Raw genomic sequence first — 18,355 nt, 5'->3', positions numbered from 1 at the left:
TTCAAGGTCAGCCCATTGTCTAGGCTGGAGCAGGAAACTCTGACCTCATTTCTACTGATATATAATCCAGTTTCTGAATCCAGATTAACTGCTGTGAACTGGAAGTATAGACTCATATAATCCAGTTCAAATCAGTAAATCTGGATTCAAAAACTGGTGCATGATTATATGGCAGTGGAGATCCAGCCTTTCTTAGAATTAACAAGAGAGAAGGGTTTGTGTGTGGTTGGAACAGTGCAGGCTTGTAGCTTTCATTTCAATGAAGTAGTGAATCCATCACAGGCTTTAGTCCATCCCTTAGGCCCTTTCCACACAGCTGTATAAAATCCACAATGAACTAGATTATATGGCAGTGAGGACTCAGTTAATCCAGTTCAAAGCAGATATTGTGGATTATCTGCCTTGATATTGTGGGTTATATGGCTGTGTGGAAGGCCCCCTAAATTCTCCAGAGATGCTGAACATATTTTGAGGACAGTGTTCAGCAATTTGGATACATCCTTGGAAGCCTGGGCTCCAATCCAGAGGGAATTTAGCCAACTAATACAGAAGCCTGGTTTGAAGACATTGTTGGATACAGAGTTTTGAGACAATGGGCTACAAATAACATAGCATCTGTATAGAGTAACGTTTTGTGCAATAATGTTGCATTTGAAAAGTATTGGAATGGGTGAGGATAAAGCCATTGCATGTTTAATATTCCAGCTACTCTTCAAAGGGTATTTGAAGTTCTACTCCATTTTTTTCTGTCCTAAGGTTTCCATTTTAAAGTAGTGACAAGTAACCAAGTTACTTTTCTAACATCATCACCAGTTATGAGAATAAGTCACTTTAAAATGCTTTACTTTCTGCCATAGTCATATCTAAATCAAATCCTATTTATAGTCTATCCCACTGGAAACCAAAAAGGATCTGGAGAGCTTGAAGTGTGACTGTCCTGACCAGTCACTTTCCCTCTTCAAAGGAAGCAAACTTTTACCCTCATGATTGATGAAGATGTGGTGGTCATGGCTCATCAAAAGGATGGAGGGAAAAAGGAGGAGTCTAAGACCCCTCTACACTGTCATATAAAATCCAGATTATCTACTTTGAACCGGATTATATGGCAGTGTAGAAGAGGCCTAAAGCCCCTTTCACACAGCTGCATCAAATCCAACATTATTTGCTTTGAACTAGGATATATGGCAGTGTGAACTCAGGTAGCCCACTTCAAAGCAGATATTGTGGATTATCTGCCTTCATATTCTGGGTTATATGGCTGCGTGGAAAGTCCCCAAGACTCTTGAGAACAGACTACTGGACCAATCACCCTACAAAACCTCCAGTTTCCTATAGGATAGTCCATAGCAGTTAAAATGAATCAATTGTAAATGTGGCCCAACTTCAAAGCAGAAAACCACTAGAATTCAGAGGATGGCTGTTGATGGTGAACCATATGGAGAGAGGTTTTGAATGAACCAAGTTCTGAGAGGATTATATGGCAGTGTAGACTCATATAATCCAGTTCAAAGAAGATAATGCTGCCATTTGTAGAAAAGTAGATGATGCCCCCTCCTTACACATCACTGGTAGCTGAATGGTCATGGGATAGCATGCTCCAATAGACCTGGAGGCAGTAGGCTGCCTTAGATGTGGAGGACAGACTGTGTGACACATATCCATCCTCAAATTTCTTGTTGCTCTGCAGAGACCTCCACTGCCACCTCTCAGGCCGTCTTGTGGTGAAACCAGTCCCAACTAGGTTGTTATTATCTGTCATACCCACCGAGGATGTGGGAAAGGGATGGAAAAGCAGGAAAAGCAGAAAAAGCACTGTCATCCCTGTTGCGTATTAACACAGTGTGAGGATGCTAGTATTCAACTGCAGAGATTCTGATCATTTGGATCTCCAGATATTTACTTACTTACTTACTTACTTACTTACTTACTTACAGTACTTATATTCCACCCTTCTCACGCCAAAGGGGACTCAGGGCGGACTACAGAACACATATGCGGCAAACATTCAATGCTGTTTATACAATGACAAGACAGACAACAAATAGAGGTATATTTTGAGGCTTTTTTCTCATTATCTTTTGGAGGCTGTGCTCGGTGCCACGGGGATGGGGTGGGGTTGGGGGGTGGGGGTGGAAATGCTGTCACTTCATCTCTGCTGAAGAGCTTCCCCCCCCCCCCTCTGAAACACAATGTCTAAAATACATCCTCACTTCTCTTAAAACCTTAACATTTGTCACTGTTCACTATGAAACAAAACACTTGTGGGGTCCTGACACACAGATCAACCTTTTTTCTCATCGGAATCTTATGACTCAATCTTGCAAACTGCTATAGTAGTACCTGTCAATGAGAATGATCCTCAGATTGTAGCCCAATACTCAACATTGCAGATTCTACCTTTTACCATGCTAGCTGGAATTTCTGGAAATTGAAATCCATAAAAGTACGGAAGTCTAATCTTTCACAACCAATGGTCTCCTGGACATATATCTACATTGTAGAATTAATGCAGTTTGACACCACTTTAACAGCCATAGCTCACTACTGTAGAATCATGTGAGTTGTATTTTGGTGAGGTATCAGTACTCTTTGGCAGAGAAGGCAAGATACCTTGGAAAACCATATCTTCCAGGATTCCACAGCATTGAGCCCTGGCAGTTAAACTGCATTACTTCCACAGTGCTGATACACACATTTTAACGTGCAGCTTAATTTTTCAAAACTTCCCTATTTGAGATCTGCATTTATTTGCTTTTCAGAGAACTTGAGAAAACTGGGGGTGTTTATTTGCTTCGGGCCTGGTTAGGTTTCCCTGTGAATTTTCTGAATGACAACGTTGTATAGATGGTTAAACAGACGTTTGGTATACCGCTGTCACTGTAAAAGAAACCACTTTTCTGTTCTTCTGCTCATAATTAAAATCCAATTAATAAATCTTAGCATACGCTATGTACTTGAATGCAACAGAATATTAATGTTGTGTTATTGATGTTGCTTGATGTATTTTGGGCTTGGCCTCATGTAAGCCGCACCGAGTCCCATGGGGAGATGGTAGCAGGGTACAAATAAAGTATTTATTATTATTATTATTATTATTATTATTATTATTATTATTATTATTATTAGGGAGGATTAGAACTCTTATTTTTGGATCATAAAATACTACAGGGGAAATCCCTGTTGGTATATTTCATCTCTTAAATTAAAGACCAACGGAGATCTTCAGAGCTAATATTAAAAAACAAACACAAAACACAAATGGAATAGTGGTTTAAACATTGTACTAAAACTCTGGAGATTGTGGTTTGAATTCCTGCTCAATCATGAAAATCCCACATTTTCTGCTTTGAACTGGAATATATGGCAGTGTGGACTCAGAGATCCCAGTTCAAAGCAGATATTGTGGGATTTTCTGCCTTGAGATTCTGGGTTATATGGTTGTGTAGAAGGGCCATTAGGATCTGGGGCCCTTCTACACAGTCATATATCCCAGAATATCAAGGCAGAAAACCCCACATTATCTGAGTGTGGACTCAGATAACTCAGTTCAAAGCAGATATTGTGGGGTTTCTGCCATGATATTCTGGGATATAAGGCTGTGTGGAAGGGCCCTGAATCCACACTGCCATGTATTCCAGTTCAAAGCAGAAATTGTGGGATTTTATTCAGCTGTGTGGAAGAGGTCTTGAGAAGACACACAACAGCAACAGGCACAGACTGTGATCAAGGCAGCAAAATGTTAGATTCTATGGCACAGGCCAAGCAAACTATTTCAAATGCATGGTTGGATATAAATCTGACAATTTTAGCTATATTTATAGAAACTATTATTTCCTTGTCTGTGAAGTTAAAGTACATTTTTTCACCAAGTCAAATACTCTTACAATTTGAATTAAGGCAGTAAACAAAATCTACTATTTTGCATTTCTCATCTGTTAGCTGTAGCAATTGTGTGGTATATCTCTTATTATGAAAAGCACACATGCTCTTAGTATCTCAGTAAAGAGATATCATTATACCTACTGTAGCCACAATAATATGTCTTTAATCACTGAGATGAACATAAATAAAATAAATTAAAAGTTGATTTACCATACCAATAATATTTTCCTAGAGTTAGGTAGACAGTTGCTTCAAGTAACAGAAGTCTGAAGTTGGGAGTGGTAGTGACCAATATACAACCTGCCCAACCTAAAGTTAGCCAGAGTAGCAGAGGCAGGTAGTACCTAAGAATTCCTGACTGTTGGCCAAACTGACTGGGGTTGCATCTACACATTAGAATTAATGCAATTTAGCACCACTCCAGGCTACCATGGCTGAATGTTATGAAATCATAGGAGTTGTACTTTCACAAGGTCTTCAGTCTTTTCTGCAAAAGACTGCTGATGTATCAGCAAACTGCAAATCCCAGGATTCCATAGCATTCGGCCATTGCAGTGGGCCCAAACTTCATCCATTCTGTAGTGTAGATCAGGTATAGGCAAACTGCAGCCCTCCTGGTGTTTTGGAATTCAACCTACCAGCTGTTAGGAATTGTGAGAGTTGAAGTTCAAAACACCTGGAGGGACAAAGTTTACCCAGCCCTGGTGTAGATGCACCCTGGGGCTTCTGGGAGTAGTATCCCCAAACAGTAGTTTATGACAACTCTGGTTTTCTAGGCATTTTGGACTCAAATCTCAGATTTGATTGCATGATTCTAAATCTAAGATGCTTTGACCAATACTCAGGGCTTCTGGGAGGTGAGGTCCAAAAGACTTGGAAGACCAGAGTTTGAGAATCATGGCCCCAAACCAAAGATTGGGAACTGCTGGATAAAGGCTTCTTCCAGCAGAGGAGAGAGTCAAGCAAGTACAGTACAGTCATGGGCCAGCCAAAGGTTCTATATAGTGCAATAGCTTCATCCATTGCCTCACTTCTAGATCTCCATTGCTCTCTCTTGGCCCCTTCTACATAGCTGTATAAAATCCACATAGAGCTGGATCATATGGCAGTGCGGACTCAGATAACCCAGTTCAAAGCAGATATTGTGGATTATCTGCCTTGATATTCTGGGTTATATGGCTGTGTGCAAGGGTCCTTGTAGAGTCTTCCATGAAGAAGTAGAGATCAAGTTTGGCCCAAGAGGAACTGGACCACGTGGCTGTGCCCCTCTTCTTGGGCTAAGTCTCTGGGGAGGTGGCCTTGGGCATCAGGCAAGTCCAAGTGGGCACCTCCTTGATGCAGCACCTTTAGGGTGTCCAGGAAGCCCCCTCGGGCAGCGTCATGGGCTGGGAGGGAGCCGGAAGAGGGGTCTGGCCTGTTGGGATTGGCCCCTGCCTCCAGAAGCAGTGCTGCAATTTGAGGGCTCCCCATCATCATCACCTGGAAGAGAAAAAAAAAGGAGTACAGTCAGCCAGTCTCCAATGCAAGAAGCTGATGCACTATTCCAGTGGTTGACTTTGGTCTCAGTGCTTGACTTTGGCACAACCTCTGAGGATGCCTGCCCTAGATGCAGATGAAACATCAGGAGAGAATCCATCTAGAACATGGCCATATAGCCCAAAAAACCTACAACAACCCAGTGATTCCAGCCATGAAAGCGTTAGACAATACAATTTATTTATATTCCGCTCTATCTCCCTGGAGGGACTCAGGGTGGATTCCAAACATAAAAGGCAAACATTCACTGCCCAAATACAACAACAATATATCCACATTAACAAAATTTAAACAGCCTAACGCATAAACATGAATTATGATTTAACAAATAAAATTAAATAAAAAACACAGCCTATTATAACAGACATAAGACAAAACATCAAAACATCGAATAGAAACAACAATTTCCCATGCACCTATTTCAATATGCAAATCAATTATTCAGCATTGTCTACCTATTCTAGGCCTAACTTAGGGTTTCTGAGGGCTCTTCCAGACAGTTGTCTTTAATAGGATTATAGTGTGCATGTCTGACTCCAAAGGAGCATGCACTGTATTTAGTGGATTACTCAGGAGTGCAGCAGCTTTCATTGCTGAAAATTCAACTACAGTTGAACACTGGGGGCAGGGAGGAGTTGAGATGTGGGAGAGAGTTGATCTCTTGGGGCCCTTCCAGATAGGCCCTATATCCCAGGACATGACCCCAAGTTTTCTTTTTTTAAATGGGATTATATGAGTCTGCACTGCCAGATAATCTGGGATAAACAGAAAACCTGGGATCATATCCTGGGATATAGGGCCTGTCTGGAAGGGCCCCAAGAGATTAACTCCCACATCTCAACCCCCCCCCCCCAACCCCTCCCGTTTAGCAATGAAAGCTGCTGCAATTCTGAGTAATCTACTAAATACAGTGTATGCTCTTTGGAGTCAGTCATGCACACTATAATTAAAGACAACTTTAAAAAGAGATAGTCAGGGGCTAGGGAAGGGAAGTAGGTAGATATCCTAAAAGCACCTTTAAGATACTTATTTTAGATTGAGTTTATCCATCATGCAAGTCACACATTCTCAGCCCCAGAAAAGTCATAAATAACTCAAGGGCACACAACAATAACAACAACAACAACAACAACAACAACAACAACAACAACAAGATTTCCTGGATATCAGCCTGCTTCTTCAGAAATCCTGACAGTGTGATATGAAAGCCACATGCTTTTTAGCATTGTTTTGTTGTTGTGGAAATAGGATTGAGTATATGTTGCTGGAGTTGGCAGCTAGAATCTTCCACCCAAAATCTAGTATCTGCATGCTGATGAATTACATATTTGGCCCTTCAGAGGCAGCCAGGCCCTAGAGGTCCCACTTTAACTGGATCTTGGAACAAGACATTGCGGGTGGAATAATAATCTGTTTTGCAATGGTGCAGGTGTTTTCAGAGAAGAGTCAATCCAACTTTGTCCTAAGAAAATATCACCCAGACACAAAAGATAGGCACTATCAGGAACATAAATGGGGACACTCCCCTCTCCAGTCTAAAGTTACTTTGACAGTGACATAGGGTGCTTCTAGACCGGATTTAAACCAGTGCCTATTGCTATGGAATCATTGTAGTTATAGCTTCACAACAGCCTTCTCTGTCAAAGAGTGCTGGTGCCTCCCCAAACTACAAGCCCCATGATTCCATATAATTGAGTCATGGTATTTCAACTGGTGTCGAACTGCATTAATCCTACTATGTAGATTTGCTGTATGATAGGGTACAGTGTATTTCTGTTTGGCAACTTGGATGAAAAAGAAAATATATGGAGGAGCAGAAGAATCCAATGACAACACACACATGAAGCAAAATAATTGCGGAGCTAACCAAAGGGAGAAGGAAGGAGAGAAAAAGATCAACACTCTTATCAAACCCAAATATTGACATTTAATGTTATAAAAGAATAAATGAGTGTTTACTCAGGGCCTGGATCTGTAGATGTATTTTTGTTTTTGTCAGAGTCTGTGTCAACATAGATTGTTTGATCAAAGGGCCAGGTAAAATCTTCAAAAGAATAAACCATCTCAAAAGGGGATGGAACAGAGCTTGGGAAATTTTCAGACTACAGTTTCCAGAATCCCCAGTCAGCAGAGGATTTGGAGAGTTTTAATATAACAAAATAAATTTTCTAAGATCTGCTTCAATTTGCCTTCCTTCTGTTGGTGTGTGTGTGAGTGGCCCCTTCCACACAGCTGAAAAAAAATTCCACATTATCTGCTTTGAACTGGAATATATGACATTGTGGACTCAGATAACCAAGTTCAAAGCAGATATTGTGGGATTTTATGCCTTGATATTCTGTGTTATATGACTGTGTGGAAGAACCCTTAGTGTGGCGTTTTGCTGTGAACTGCATTATATGGCAATGTTCATCCACCCAGGGCTGATTGAGGGCCCTTCCACACAGTCCCATATCCCAGAATATCAAGGCAGAAAACCCCACAATATCTGCTTTTAACTGGGTTATTTGAGTCCACATTCAGATAATATGGGAAGGGCCCTGATTCCACACTCAGATAATGTGGGATTTCTTGTCCTGATAGTCTGGGATACAGGGCTGTGTGGAAGGGCCCTTAGTTTCAAACTCTGCAGCTATAATAGAAATGTTGATTGGATTGTGTTTTGGAAAAGAGGTTAGGGATCAGAAACCAATTCAAGTCTTCCTCCTCTAAGTCAGTAAAGAAGAGATTAGGGGACTCAACCAAAAGAGGATATGGTTTCTAAAGAAGCACACTCAGAATTCACAGTCAACAGGCATGCCTTCCTCTCCCTTCTCCAAAGGAGGAAAATAGACAAAAGGAACTGAAAACAAAACAAGCAACCTCCCACTTCAGACCCAAATTAAACACTGAATTATGTAGGATTAGTTAAGGGATTAGAGTTAATTGATTTGGGAGTGATTCCATTGAACTTGATGAGTAGCCCTTTAGAAACACACCTTTGGGCTACAGGTAAATTGAGTTTAAAGCTTTACTCTGAAGAAAATATGGTTAGGATTGCAAATAAAATGGGAGGAGATACTCTGCTCTGTTCAAATAGAGCTGATATTCAGGGCCTACATCCTTGCCTTGTAGGAAACTAGAGCTATATGGGAATCAGGGAATCTTTTTGTGATGTAACCCAGGTTGCATCCATATTGTAGAATTGTCACCACTTAAACTACCATGGCTCAATGCTATGGAATAATGGGAGCTGTCTTTTACAAAGAGTGATAGTGCCCCATCAAACTACAAACCCCAGGATTTGATAGACTTGAGCCATGGCAGTTAAAGTGTTAAACTGCATTCGTTTTACAGTGTAGATGTATTTTCCTATAACTTTAGGCAGGCTGCCCTTTCTTCCGCTCACAATGTAGAATATTGACTACATAATCCATTTTATGCTAAAAGAATATATGTACACAATTATATATATGCACAGTCCATTTTATGCTCAATTACTCTAATGTTTATTTAATTTTTTTTAGCAGAACCTACAAATACTCACACGCTTTGAATGCAATATTCCTGCTTCTTGGCAGGGGGTTGGACTGGATGGCCCATGAGGTCTCTTCCAACTCTATGATTCTATGAAAGGAGTCTTTCATTCTAAAATGGACACAGAGAAATCTATATCTTTATTAATATATTAATGTAATCCATTTACTATTGCAGCAACCAGTGTTCTTTGGGATTCAGAACTTTGTAGCCAAGGAACTGAGCAAAAATTCCATTGCCATAATGACAACAGCCACTGAAGACAGAAGCAAATTTCTTAACTTTAAACCAGGAATCTCCATCCTGGTTTAAAGTAAGAGCTGCTCAATAGTGCAATTCACTTTCTTGGAGGTGTGTATGTGTGTGTGGAAACTCCTTATTTGGAGGCTTTTAAACAGAGGCTGAATGGCTATCTGCCAGTGTGGTTTGATTGTGCTTTTCCTGCATGGCAGGGGATTTGGACTAGTTGATGACCCATGTGGCCTCTTCCAACTCTGTGATTCTATGTGATTCAATGATAATCTGAAAACCACTAACTTTAAACCAGGAATCTCCATCAGAAAACCACTATTCACTTTTTTTCATATTATGCACAAATCAGTGGGTATAGAAGTTGGCAATCAAAATCTTGTTTGCTCAAAATCTTACTAAACCCTAATTTCTGAAGTAATGCCTATAGGATTTCAGTGTATAAAGTAGATTTCTATTTTGGGGCTAGGAAGAGCTCAACAGCTGGTGGCAAACCTAGTTACATTTTTACTGTAACAACTAGAGCAATTGTCTGTATGACATTAGTAATTCGCAAACAACAACCTCCTCCTCTTTTCATTGGGAGATAGTTATTGCAGTACCTTTGCCCACTGTGTGGATTTGTGTATTACATTCTTATCTTTAGAGACACAATTAAAATCTGCATCGTTTTCCTTCTCTTTTTATGATCCCTTGAAAATGTAGGGTCTTTCCTGATAAGGTCAGGCACCAATAAGTGTCAGTGAAAAGGTCTAAAGGTCTCTCAATTTGTTTTCTCAATTTGGTTGGGCTCAAAGTTCACTGGGAGAATAAATGCCCAGAAAGTAAAGGAGGCTAAAAATGCTGCACATTGTTCCCATCAGATTCTCATTTCCCTATTCAATATTTTCATATTCTCTCATTCTGGTAAACAATCTCCCCTTCAGATTATTACTGACACCCAATAATAATTATAATAATACCACCCATCTATTGTTACTGATACAAATAGCAACCAAGTATTGTCAACATGAACATCTACACAGTTATGACACCACTTTCATGGCTATGGCTCAATGCTATGGGGCCCTGGGAGTTGTAGTTTTACCAGGCAGGTACCCAAGCTGGGAAAGGCTGTCATAACCTATTCCCGGGCTCCCCCCTTTTAGTACATAACAAGTTGAAACCCAAAAGTACCCCAAAAGTATTATATAATACTAATAGTATAATATTCTGATATAATAATATAGTACAATATAATAAAACAGTGCTCCATGAAGTCATGCTGGCCACATGACCTTGGAGGTGTCTACGGACAATAGAAATGGAGATGAGTACCAACCCCCAGAGTCGGACAGGACTGGACTTAATGTCAGAGGAAAACCTTTACCTTTACTTTAATAATATAATAATTGCATATTATATATTATATGTAATATTACTAATAATATTTGCGGTATGGTGGTATAGTACAATATAGTAATCTATAATACTAATATTTGTTGTACTAATAATATATTGTATATACATATAATATTGATAATAATATTATAATGTAGCAATATAATATAATACAATATAATATATAATAATATTGTAATATAGTAATATTAATATTAACTTTAATTTAATTACTACTGATAATATATAATAATATATAATGATATGCTGTTTTATTATTGTATATTTGTATATTTTAAGTTGTAATGTTTTTGATTGTGAGCTGCTTTTAGTCTCATAAGGGGAGATAAAGAGGGATATAAATAAACAAACAAACAAATAAAAACCTATGCAAAATTGTATAATTCTTTCCCTTGTCCAGGTATATATGATATTTAGCATGACAATGCCTTGACTAGTCCCAAATCCCATAAGTGCTGGTTTGACACCCCACCTCAAGCCACAAGGAGTGATGTATTATTATTATTATTATTATTATTATTATTATTATTATTATTATTACTAGAAACACAACAAGATTAGCACACAGCAAACAAGATCACTCTGCTGGCTGGACACTTCCCAAGTGTCTAGGACTGTGTGATGTATGGGTGGCCTTTTGCAGCTGACAGATGGTAATTTTGTCAGAGCAGATTGTGTTTAAGTGCAGGCCAAGGTCTTTAGGCACTGCACCCGGTGTGCCAATCACCATTTAAATCCTGTCTAGGGTTGCAACATCCACGAATTATACTTTGTTTGAGGTCAGGAGTGTTGTGCTCCAAAACTCTGTCAATCTGAATTTGGAAATCCCAGAGTAGTTTGGCTTGTTCATTTTTTGTAACCTTTCAGGCTTGTGATCCCACCAGTCCTTTGTCACAGGCAGATGGTATTTGTGGCACGAGTTCCAATGAATCATCTGAGCATCATCATCTGCCTCTGCTTGTAGTCTGTATTATTATTTTTACTACTTGCCATGGCTCAATGCTACTACTCTAAATTAGAAGTGGAATCGTTGGGACACTTCATTTCACAGTTTACAGCAAGTATGGGCAAACCCAGGCCCCGGGTTCTTGCAGGATGGGGCCCCTTAGGCTCTTTTCTCAGGCCTTCCTCTCTCACACTATCCTATCCATCTTTCCTTTTCTCTTTCCTTCCTTCCTTCTTCCCGCCCTCCTTCCCTTTCACCCTTTGTCCTTCTTTCCTTCGCTATTTCCTCTCTCCTTCCCCTTCTTCCTTCCTTTCCTTCTGACTTCCCTTCCTCCTCTCATTCCTCCCTCCCTTCCTTTCCACACTTCCTTCTTTCCATCCTTCTCTTCCTTCCTTCTCTTTTTCCTTCTTCTTTTCCTCCTGGGGGATGTTTAGCTGTGAGAAGAGAAGCTAGAGAGGGAACATGAGAACCATGCTTCAAGATTTAAAAGTGTGTCGCATTGAAGAGGAGGAGGGGTTTTTTTTCCGTGTCAGGAGCGACTTGAGAAACTGCAAGTCGCTTTTGGTGTGAGAGAATTGGCTGTCGGCAAGGACGTTGCAGGGGGGCACCCGGATGTTTTCATATTTTATCATTCTTGTGGGAGGAGGCTTCTCTCATGTCCCTGCGTGGGGAGCTGGAGTTGACAGAGGGAGCTCATCCCTGCTCTCCTCTGATTCGACTGTCGGTCTTCAGTCTCGGGCAGAAGCCCCTGGTGGCGTAGTGGGTGAAACCCTTGTGCCGGCAGGACTGAAGACCGACAGGTCATAGGTTCGAATCCGAGGAGAGTGCGGATGAGCTCCCTCTGTCTGCTCCAGCTCCCCAAGCGGGGACATGAGAGAAGTCTTCTACAAGGATGGTAAAACACCAAAACATCCGGGCGTCCCCTGGGCAACGCCCTTGCAGACGGCCAATTCTCTCACCCCAGAAGCGACTTGCAGTTTCTCAAGTCGCTCCTGACACGGGCACTGCGCCACCCGAGGAGCAGGGGTAAATTTGACTTTCTGCTGCTCTAGAGGAGGGCACAAGGGAGCAATGGGTTCAAATGGCCGGGAAAGAGACTGGACTGAAAAGATTAGGAAGAACTTCCTGAGAGGAAGAGCTGTTGGAGAGTGGTGTAGGCGGCTTCCTAATGTGGTGGAGTCTCCTTCTCTGGAGGCTTTTCCCGCAGAGGCTGTCTAGCGGGAGTGCTTTGATCGTGCCTTCTTGTATGGCAGGGGGTTGGACTGGATGGCCCTTGGGGGTCTCTTCTAGCTCTAGGATTCTAGTTTTGTATATCAGGAGTAGGCAATATGGGGTCTAATGGATACACTTTTTCTCTCCCGTCGACCATCTCTTCCTGATCAAGGCTAACCTGCCACGAACTATATAGCCCGAATTCTGTTGCTGGTGCGAAGTAAAACAGATCTACTGGATCAACAAAGGAACCAGAATGGTTTCAAGGGCCGGGCTACGACTCTGGAGGCCAGGATTCAAACCCCCTTGATGCTGATGGGGAATTTAAGGAGTCTTTCTGTATTGTCGAAGGCTTTTATGGCTGGAATCACTGGGTTGTTGTTGATTTTTCGGGCTATATGGCCATGTTCTAGAAGCATTCTCTCCTGGCATTTCGCCTGCATCTATGGCAAGCATCCTCATCTTCATGAATATCATTAATACTATTATTATCATTATTACTATCATCAATTTCCTTAACAATATAATAATACAACAACAACAATAATAACGGGTTGTTGTAGGTTTTCGGGCTATATGGCCATGTTCTAGTAGCATTCTTTCCTGACATTTCGCCTGCATCTATGGCAAGCATCCTCAGAGATTGTGAGATGCTTGCCCTAGATGCAGGCGAAACGTCAGGAGAGAATGCTTCTAGAACATGGCCATATAGCCCGAAAAACCTACAACAACCCAGGAATCTTTCTCCCTGAGAAAAGGGGGGCAGCCTTAGAAATGGCATTCAAACGGGCAGAAGAGCAAGGCGGGCCTGGATACACTTCCTAAGAAGCCATTGGACTCAATGGGAGTTACTTCCAGTTCATATCCAGGAGGGTTGGCCACAAAAACAACAACTCTAGAGGCACTTTCTGCCTGCCCTGAATCTGCTTCGATCAATAAAGCACAGATATCTATATCAAAATGCTACGATAATAGTAACAAGAGAAAGAAGCAATTCAAAAACAATTTTAAGTTCACACTATCCGTGTTAAAGTGATTCTAGAGTGCCAGTATTCTCATGCAAACATAACTATATATATTCCTCATACAGTATGTTTGTAGGCCGTGTTATTCTACTTTTCCTTAGAGTCCCAACTGGGTACTAACTTATTCACATCCTGTAACACATGTGTTTCATGTATTACAATATATGAATAATTTAGCACCCAGTTGGGACTGCAAGGAAAAATAGAATAACACGGCCTAAAAACATACTATATGAGGAATATATATAGTTATGTTTGTATGGGAACATATATAGTTAAATTTGCATGAGAATATCGACACTATATTAGTATATTACTACTACTACTACTACTATTAGTATCAGTTTACTTTACTATTACCATCATTATCATCATCACTATTACTAAAATAGTCATGATTTTACATTACTATAATGGTATTATTATTACTATCATCAACATCAATCCATTTTATCATCATCATCATGAATATCATTATTACTATTATTATCATTATTACTATCATCAATTTCCTTAACAATATAATAATACAACAACTATAATAATGGGTTGTTGTAGTTTTTTCCGGGCTATATGGCCATGTTCTAGAGGCATTCCCTCCTGACGTTTCGACTGCATCTGTGGCAAGCATCCTCACCATCATGAATATCATTATTACTATTATTATCGTTATTACTATCATCAATTTCCTTAACAATATAATAATACAACAACAACAATAATAATGGGTTGTAGTAGTTTTATCGGGCTATATGGCCATGTTCTAGAGGCATTCTCTCCTGACGTTTCGACTGCATCTATGGCAAGCATCCTCGGAGGTAGTGAGGTCGGTTGGAACTAGGAAAAAGGGTTTATATATCTGTGGAATGACCAGGGTGGGACAAAGAACTCTTGTCTGTTGGAGCTAGGTGTCAATGTTTCCACTGACCATCTTGACTAACATTTGATGGCCTGGCAGTGCCTGGGGCAATATTTTGTTGAGAGGTGATTAGATGTTCCAGATTGTTTCCTCTCTGTTGTTTTGCTGTTGTAATTTTAGAGTTTTTTTTAATACTGGTAGCCAGATTTTGTTCATTTTCATGGTCTCTTCCTTTCTGTTGAAATTGTCCAAATGCTTGTGTATTTCAGTGGCTTCTCTGTGTAGCCTGACATGATGGTTGTGAGAGTGAAACTATTACCTCACTACCTCTGAGGATGCTTGCCATAGATGCAGGCGAAACGTCAGGAGAGACTGCCTCTAGAACATGGCCATATAGCCCGAAAAAACCTACAACAACCCAGTGATTCCGGCCATGAAAGCCTTCGACAATGCAACAACAACAACAACAACAGCAACAACTTTATTTGTATACCCGCCTCCCTCTCCCCGAAGGGACTCGGGAGGCTTACATGGGGCCAAGCCCAAACAACAGAGTTAAAACATAGCACCTTAGAGTGCATCACAACAATATAAAACAACATTATAACAAAATATAAACAAGCATCAAAGACAACAGCAATAGCAAAATTCAAGCCTCGATGCGGCCTGGTGCACAGCACTTCGGAGGACAGGGCCCAGGAGTATTGCCTTAAGGATAAGAGCAATAGAAGAAAGGGCATTCTAATTTTGGATAAAACAGGAGTAAACTGCGTGGTCACATTTTTGGGTCCTAACTGGGGCCACTTGTCAAGGGAACTGTTTAGTCCAATGCACAGCGGAAAATCCATGTCTTTAGGTCTTTGCGGCCTAAAGACATGGATATTATTATTACTATACTTAATAATATAATAAAACTATTATTGTTAATATCATTATTACTATCATCCATTTGCTTAATAATACTGTATAATATAATAATATAACTATTATTAGTAGTATCATTATTACTATCATCAATTTACTTAATAATATAATATAATTATATAATGATATAACAAGGAGAAAATGACTCTAGAACATGGCCATATAGTCCGAAAAAAACTACAACCCAATGATATAACTATTATTATCATTATACTGTCATCCATTTGCTTAATAATATAAGAATATAAGAATATAACTATTATTATAATAACATTATTACTCTCATCCATTTACTTAATAGTATAATATAATTATATAATGATATAACTATTATTAATATCATTATTACTATCATCCATTTGCTTAATAATATAATAATATAATATAAGAATATAACTATTATTACTAATATCATTATTACTATCATCCATTTACTTAATAGTATAATATTATTATTGTTAATATCATTATTACTACCATCCATTTGCTTAATAATATAATATAATAACATAACTATTATTAGTAGTATCATTATTACTATCATCCATTTACTTAATAATATAATAAAACTATTATTGGATTATTGTATGTTTTTCGAGCTGTATGACCATGTTCTAGAGGCATTCTCTCCTGACATTTCGCGTGCATCTATGGCAGGCATCCTCAGAGGTTTATGAAGGCAAAACGTCAGGAGAGAATGCCTCTAGAACACGGCCATACAGCCCGAAAAACCTATAACAACCCAGTGATTCAGGCCACGAAAGCCTTCGACAATACATAAAACTATTATTATTATTATTATTATTATTATTATTACCATCCATTTACTTAATAATATAATAATATAATAAAACTATTATTGGGTTGTTGTAGGTTTTTCGGGCTGCATGACCATGTTCTAGAGGCATTCTCTCCTGACATTTCGCCTGCATCTGTGGCAGGTATCTTCAGAGGTTGATGGAGGTGAAACGTCAGGAGAGAATGCCTCTAGAAAATGGTCATACAGCCCGAAAAACCTATAACAACCCAGTGATTCCGACCATGAAAGCCTTCGAAAATACATAAAACTATTATTATTAATATCATTATTACTATCATCCATTTACTTAATAATAATCTATATAAATAAAAATGTAATGTTCGTTTGTGGGATTAACATAACTCAAAAACCACTGGACAAATTGACACCAAATTTGGACACAATACACCTATCAGGCCAACGAGTGACCATCACTCATAAAACACTGAAAAACACAGCAGAAGAGACTTAAAAAGCCAAAAAAAAAAAAACAAAAAAAAATGCATGACAACGCATGCACAAAACCACATAAATACACATCTACACAAATACACATCTACACACACACACACAACACACATACACAGACTGGGCCACAGTGTAGAAGAGGCCTAGGACAAGGAGCAATGGATTCAAATTGGAGGAAAAGGGACCCCATCTAAACACTAGTATAATATAATATGATATAACTATTATTATTAATAATAATAATATCATTATCACTATCCATTTACTTAATAATATAATATTACTATTATTAATAATATCTTTATTCCTAGCATCAATTTACTTAAGAATAATATAATATAATATAATATGATATAACTATTATTATTAATAATATCATTATCACTATCCATATTACTATTATTATTAATATCTTTATTCCTAGCATCAATTTACTTAAGAATAATATAATAATATTATAATATAACTATTACTATTATTAATATCATTATCACTACCCATTTACTTAATAATATAATATAATAATATTACTATTATTATTATTATCTTTATTACTAGCATCAATTTACTTAAGAATAATATAATAATACTATTATCTTTATCATTACCAATTTACTTGATTATCCTTATGACTACTATCACTGTCAATGTACATTATTATATGCACATAGCATCTCAGCACACATGCACATTCGCTTCAAATGCCTGGGATTCGCCTTGCATTGTTGTTGGTGTTGCTGTTGTCTTTTTAATCCTCCCTCTCTCCCAATATAAAGACTCAAGGCTGCCAATCTCCCTCACAATTGATTCAGGACTTTGGATAGCTTTGCTAAAGTTCGGACTAGAATCCAAGGCCAAGCTGACACTCCCCTTGGCATGGAAGTCTCAGTGATTGGCATGGAGCCGATCTCCGAGGAGACCCGACAGAAGGCTGGGCGGTATTTCGGTTCCTGGGTGATACATGCCGGCGCCGCCCCCCACTCCGCACCTGGATCGGGGTCCTGCCGTAGAAATTCACCGCGTTGGGGTCGGTCCCGCTCTCCAGCAGCATCCGCACGGCCTGCACGTCCCCCCGGGCAGCGGCGTTGCCCAGCTGGTGGGCCCAGTAGCCCGGCTCCATGGATGGGCTCGCCTCGCTTTGCCTCCCTTCTCCTCCCCGGTTTCGCTTCGGCTCCCGAATCCGAGACTGGGCTTGCTTTCCCCTCCGCTTGGCTATAAAAGGCTTGTCGCGGGCGCCCCCTCTCGGTGTCCGGGAGCACGCCCTCGCCTAAGCGGAGAAGGCGCATGCGCAGAATTCTGACAGCTCCCTTGTTGGAGCTTTTACAGAAACATAGCCTCTTAGCGTTGGAAGGGTCATGCAGTCCAACGGAATCTGCCAGGCAGCAAAACCCAGTAAAGCATTTTAGGACAGATGACAACCCAGTCTCTGTTTAAAACAGAGACATCAGCCATAACTAGGTATTGTCGAAGGCTTTCATGGCCGGAATCACTGGGTTGTTGTAAGTTTTTCGGGTTGTATAATAATAATAATAGCAATA

The 18,355-nt window shown here is 39.7% G+C and overlaps 1 protein-coding gene across 1 annotated transcript; it reads right to left on the bottom strand.

Moving 5' to 3' along the window:
- Window positions 1–1,879: 1,879 nt before the first annotated feature.
- LOC132766471 (cyclin-dependent kinase 4 inhibitor B-like) lies at window positions 1,880–18,014 on the bottom strand. The gene is made up of 2 exons (XM_060760835.2): window positions 17,806–18,014; window positions 1,880–5,361 (listed from the first exon to the last, which is right to left on the bottom strand). The coding sequence occupies exons 1-2, from the start codon at window positions 17,935–17,937 to the stop codon at window positions 5,107–5,109; spliced, it is 387 nt and encodes a 128-aa protein (XP_060616818.2). The 5' UTR covers window positions 17,938–18,014; the 3' UTR covers window positions 1,880–5,106.
- Window positions 18,015–18,355: the final 341 nt, after the last annotated feature.

This window comes from Anolis sagrei, chromosome 2 (assembly GCF_037176765.1).
Source record: "Anolis sagrei isolate rAnoSag1 chromosome 2, rAnoSag1.mat, whole genome shotgun sequence".
Taxonomy (NCBI): Eukaryota; Metazoa; Chordata; class Lepidosauria; order Squamata; family Dactyloidae; genus Anolis; species Anolis sagrei.
The sequence above is the reverse complement of the archived record's forward strand: the minus strand, read 5'-3'. Positions and strand labels throughout refer to the sequence as shown.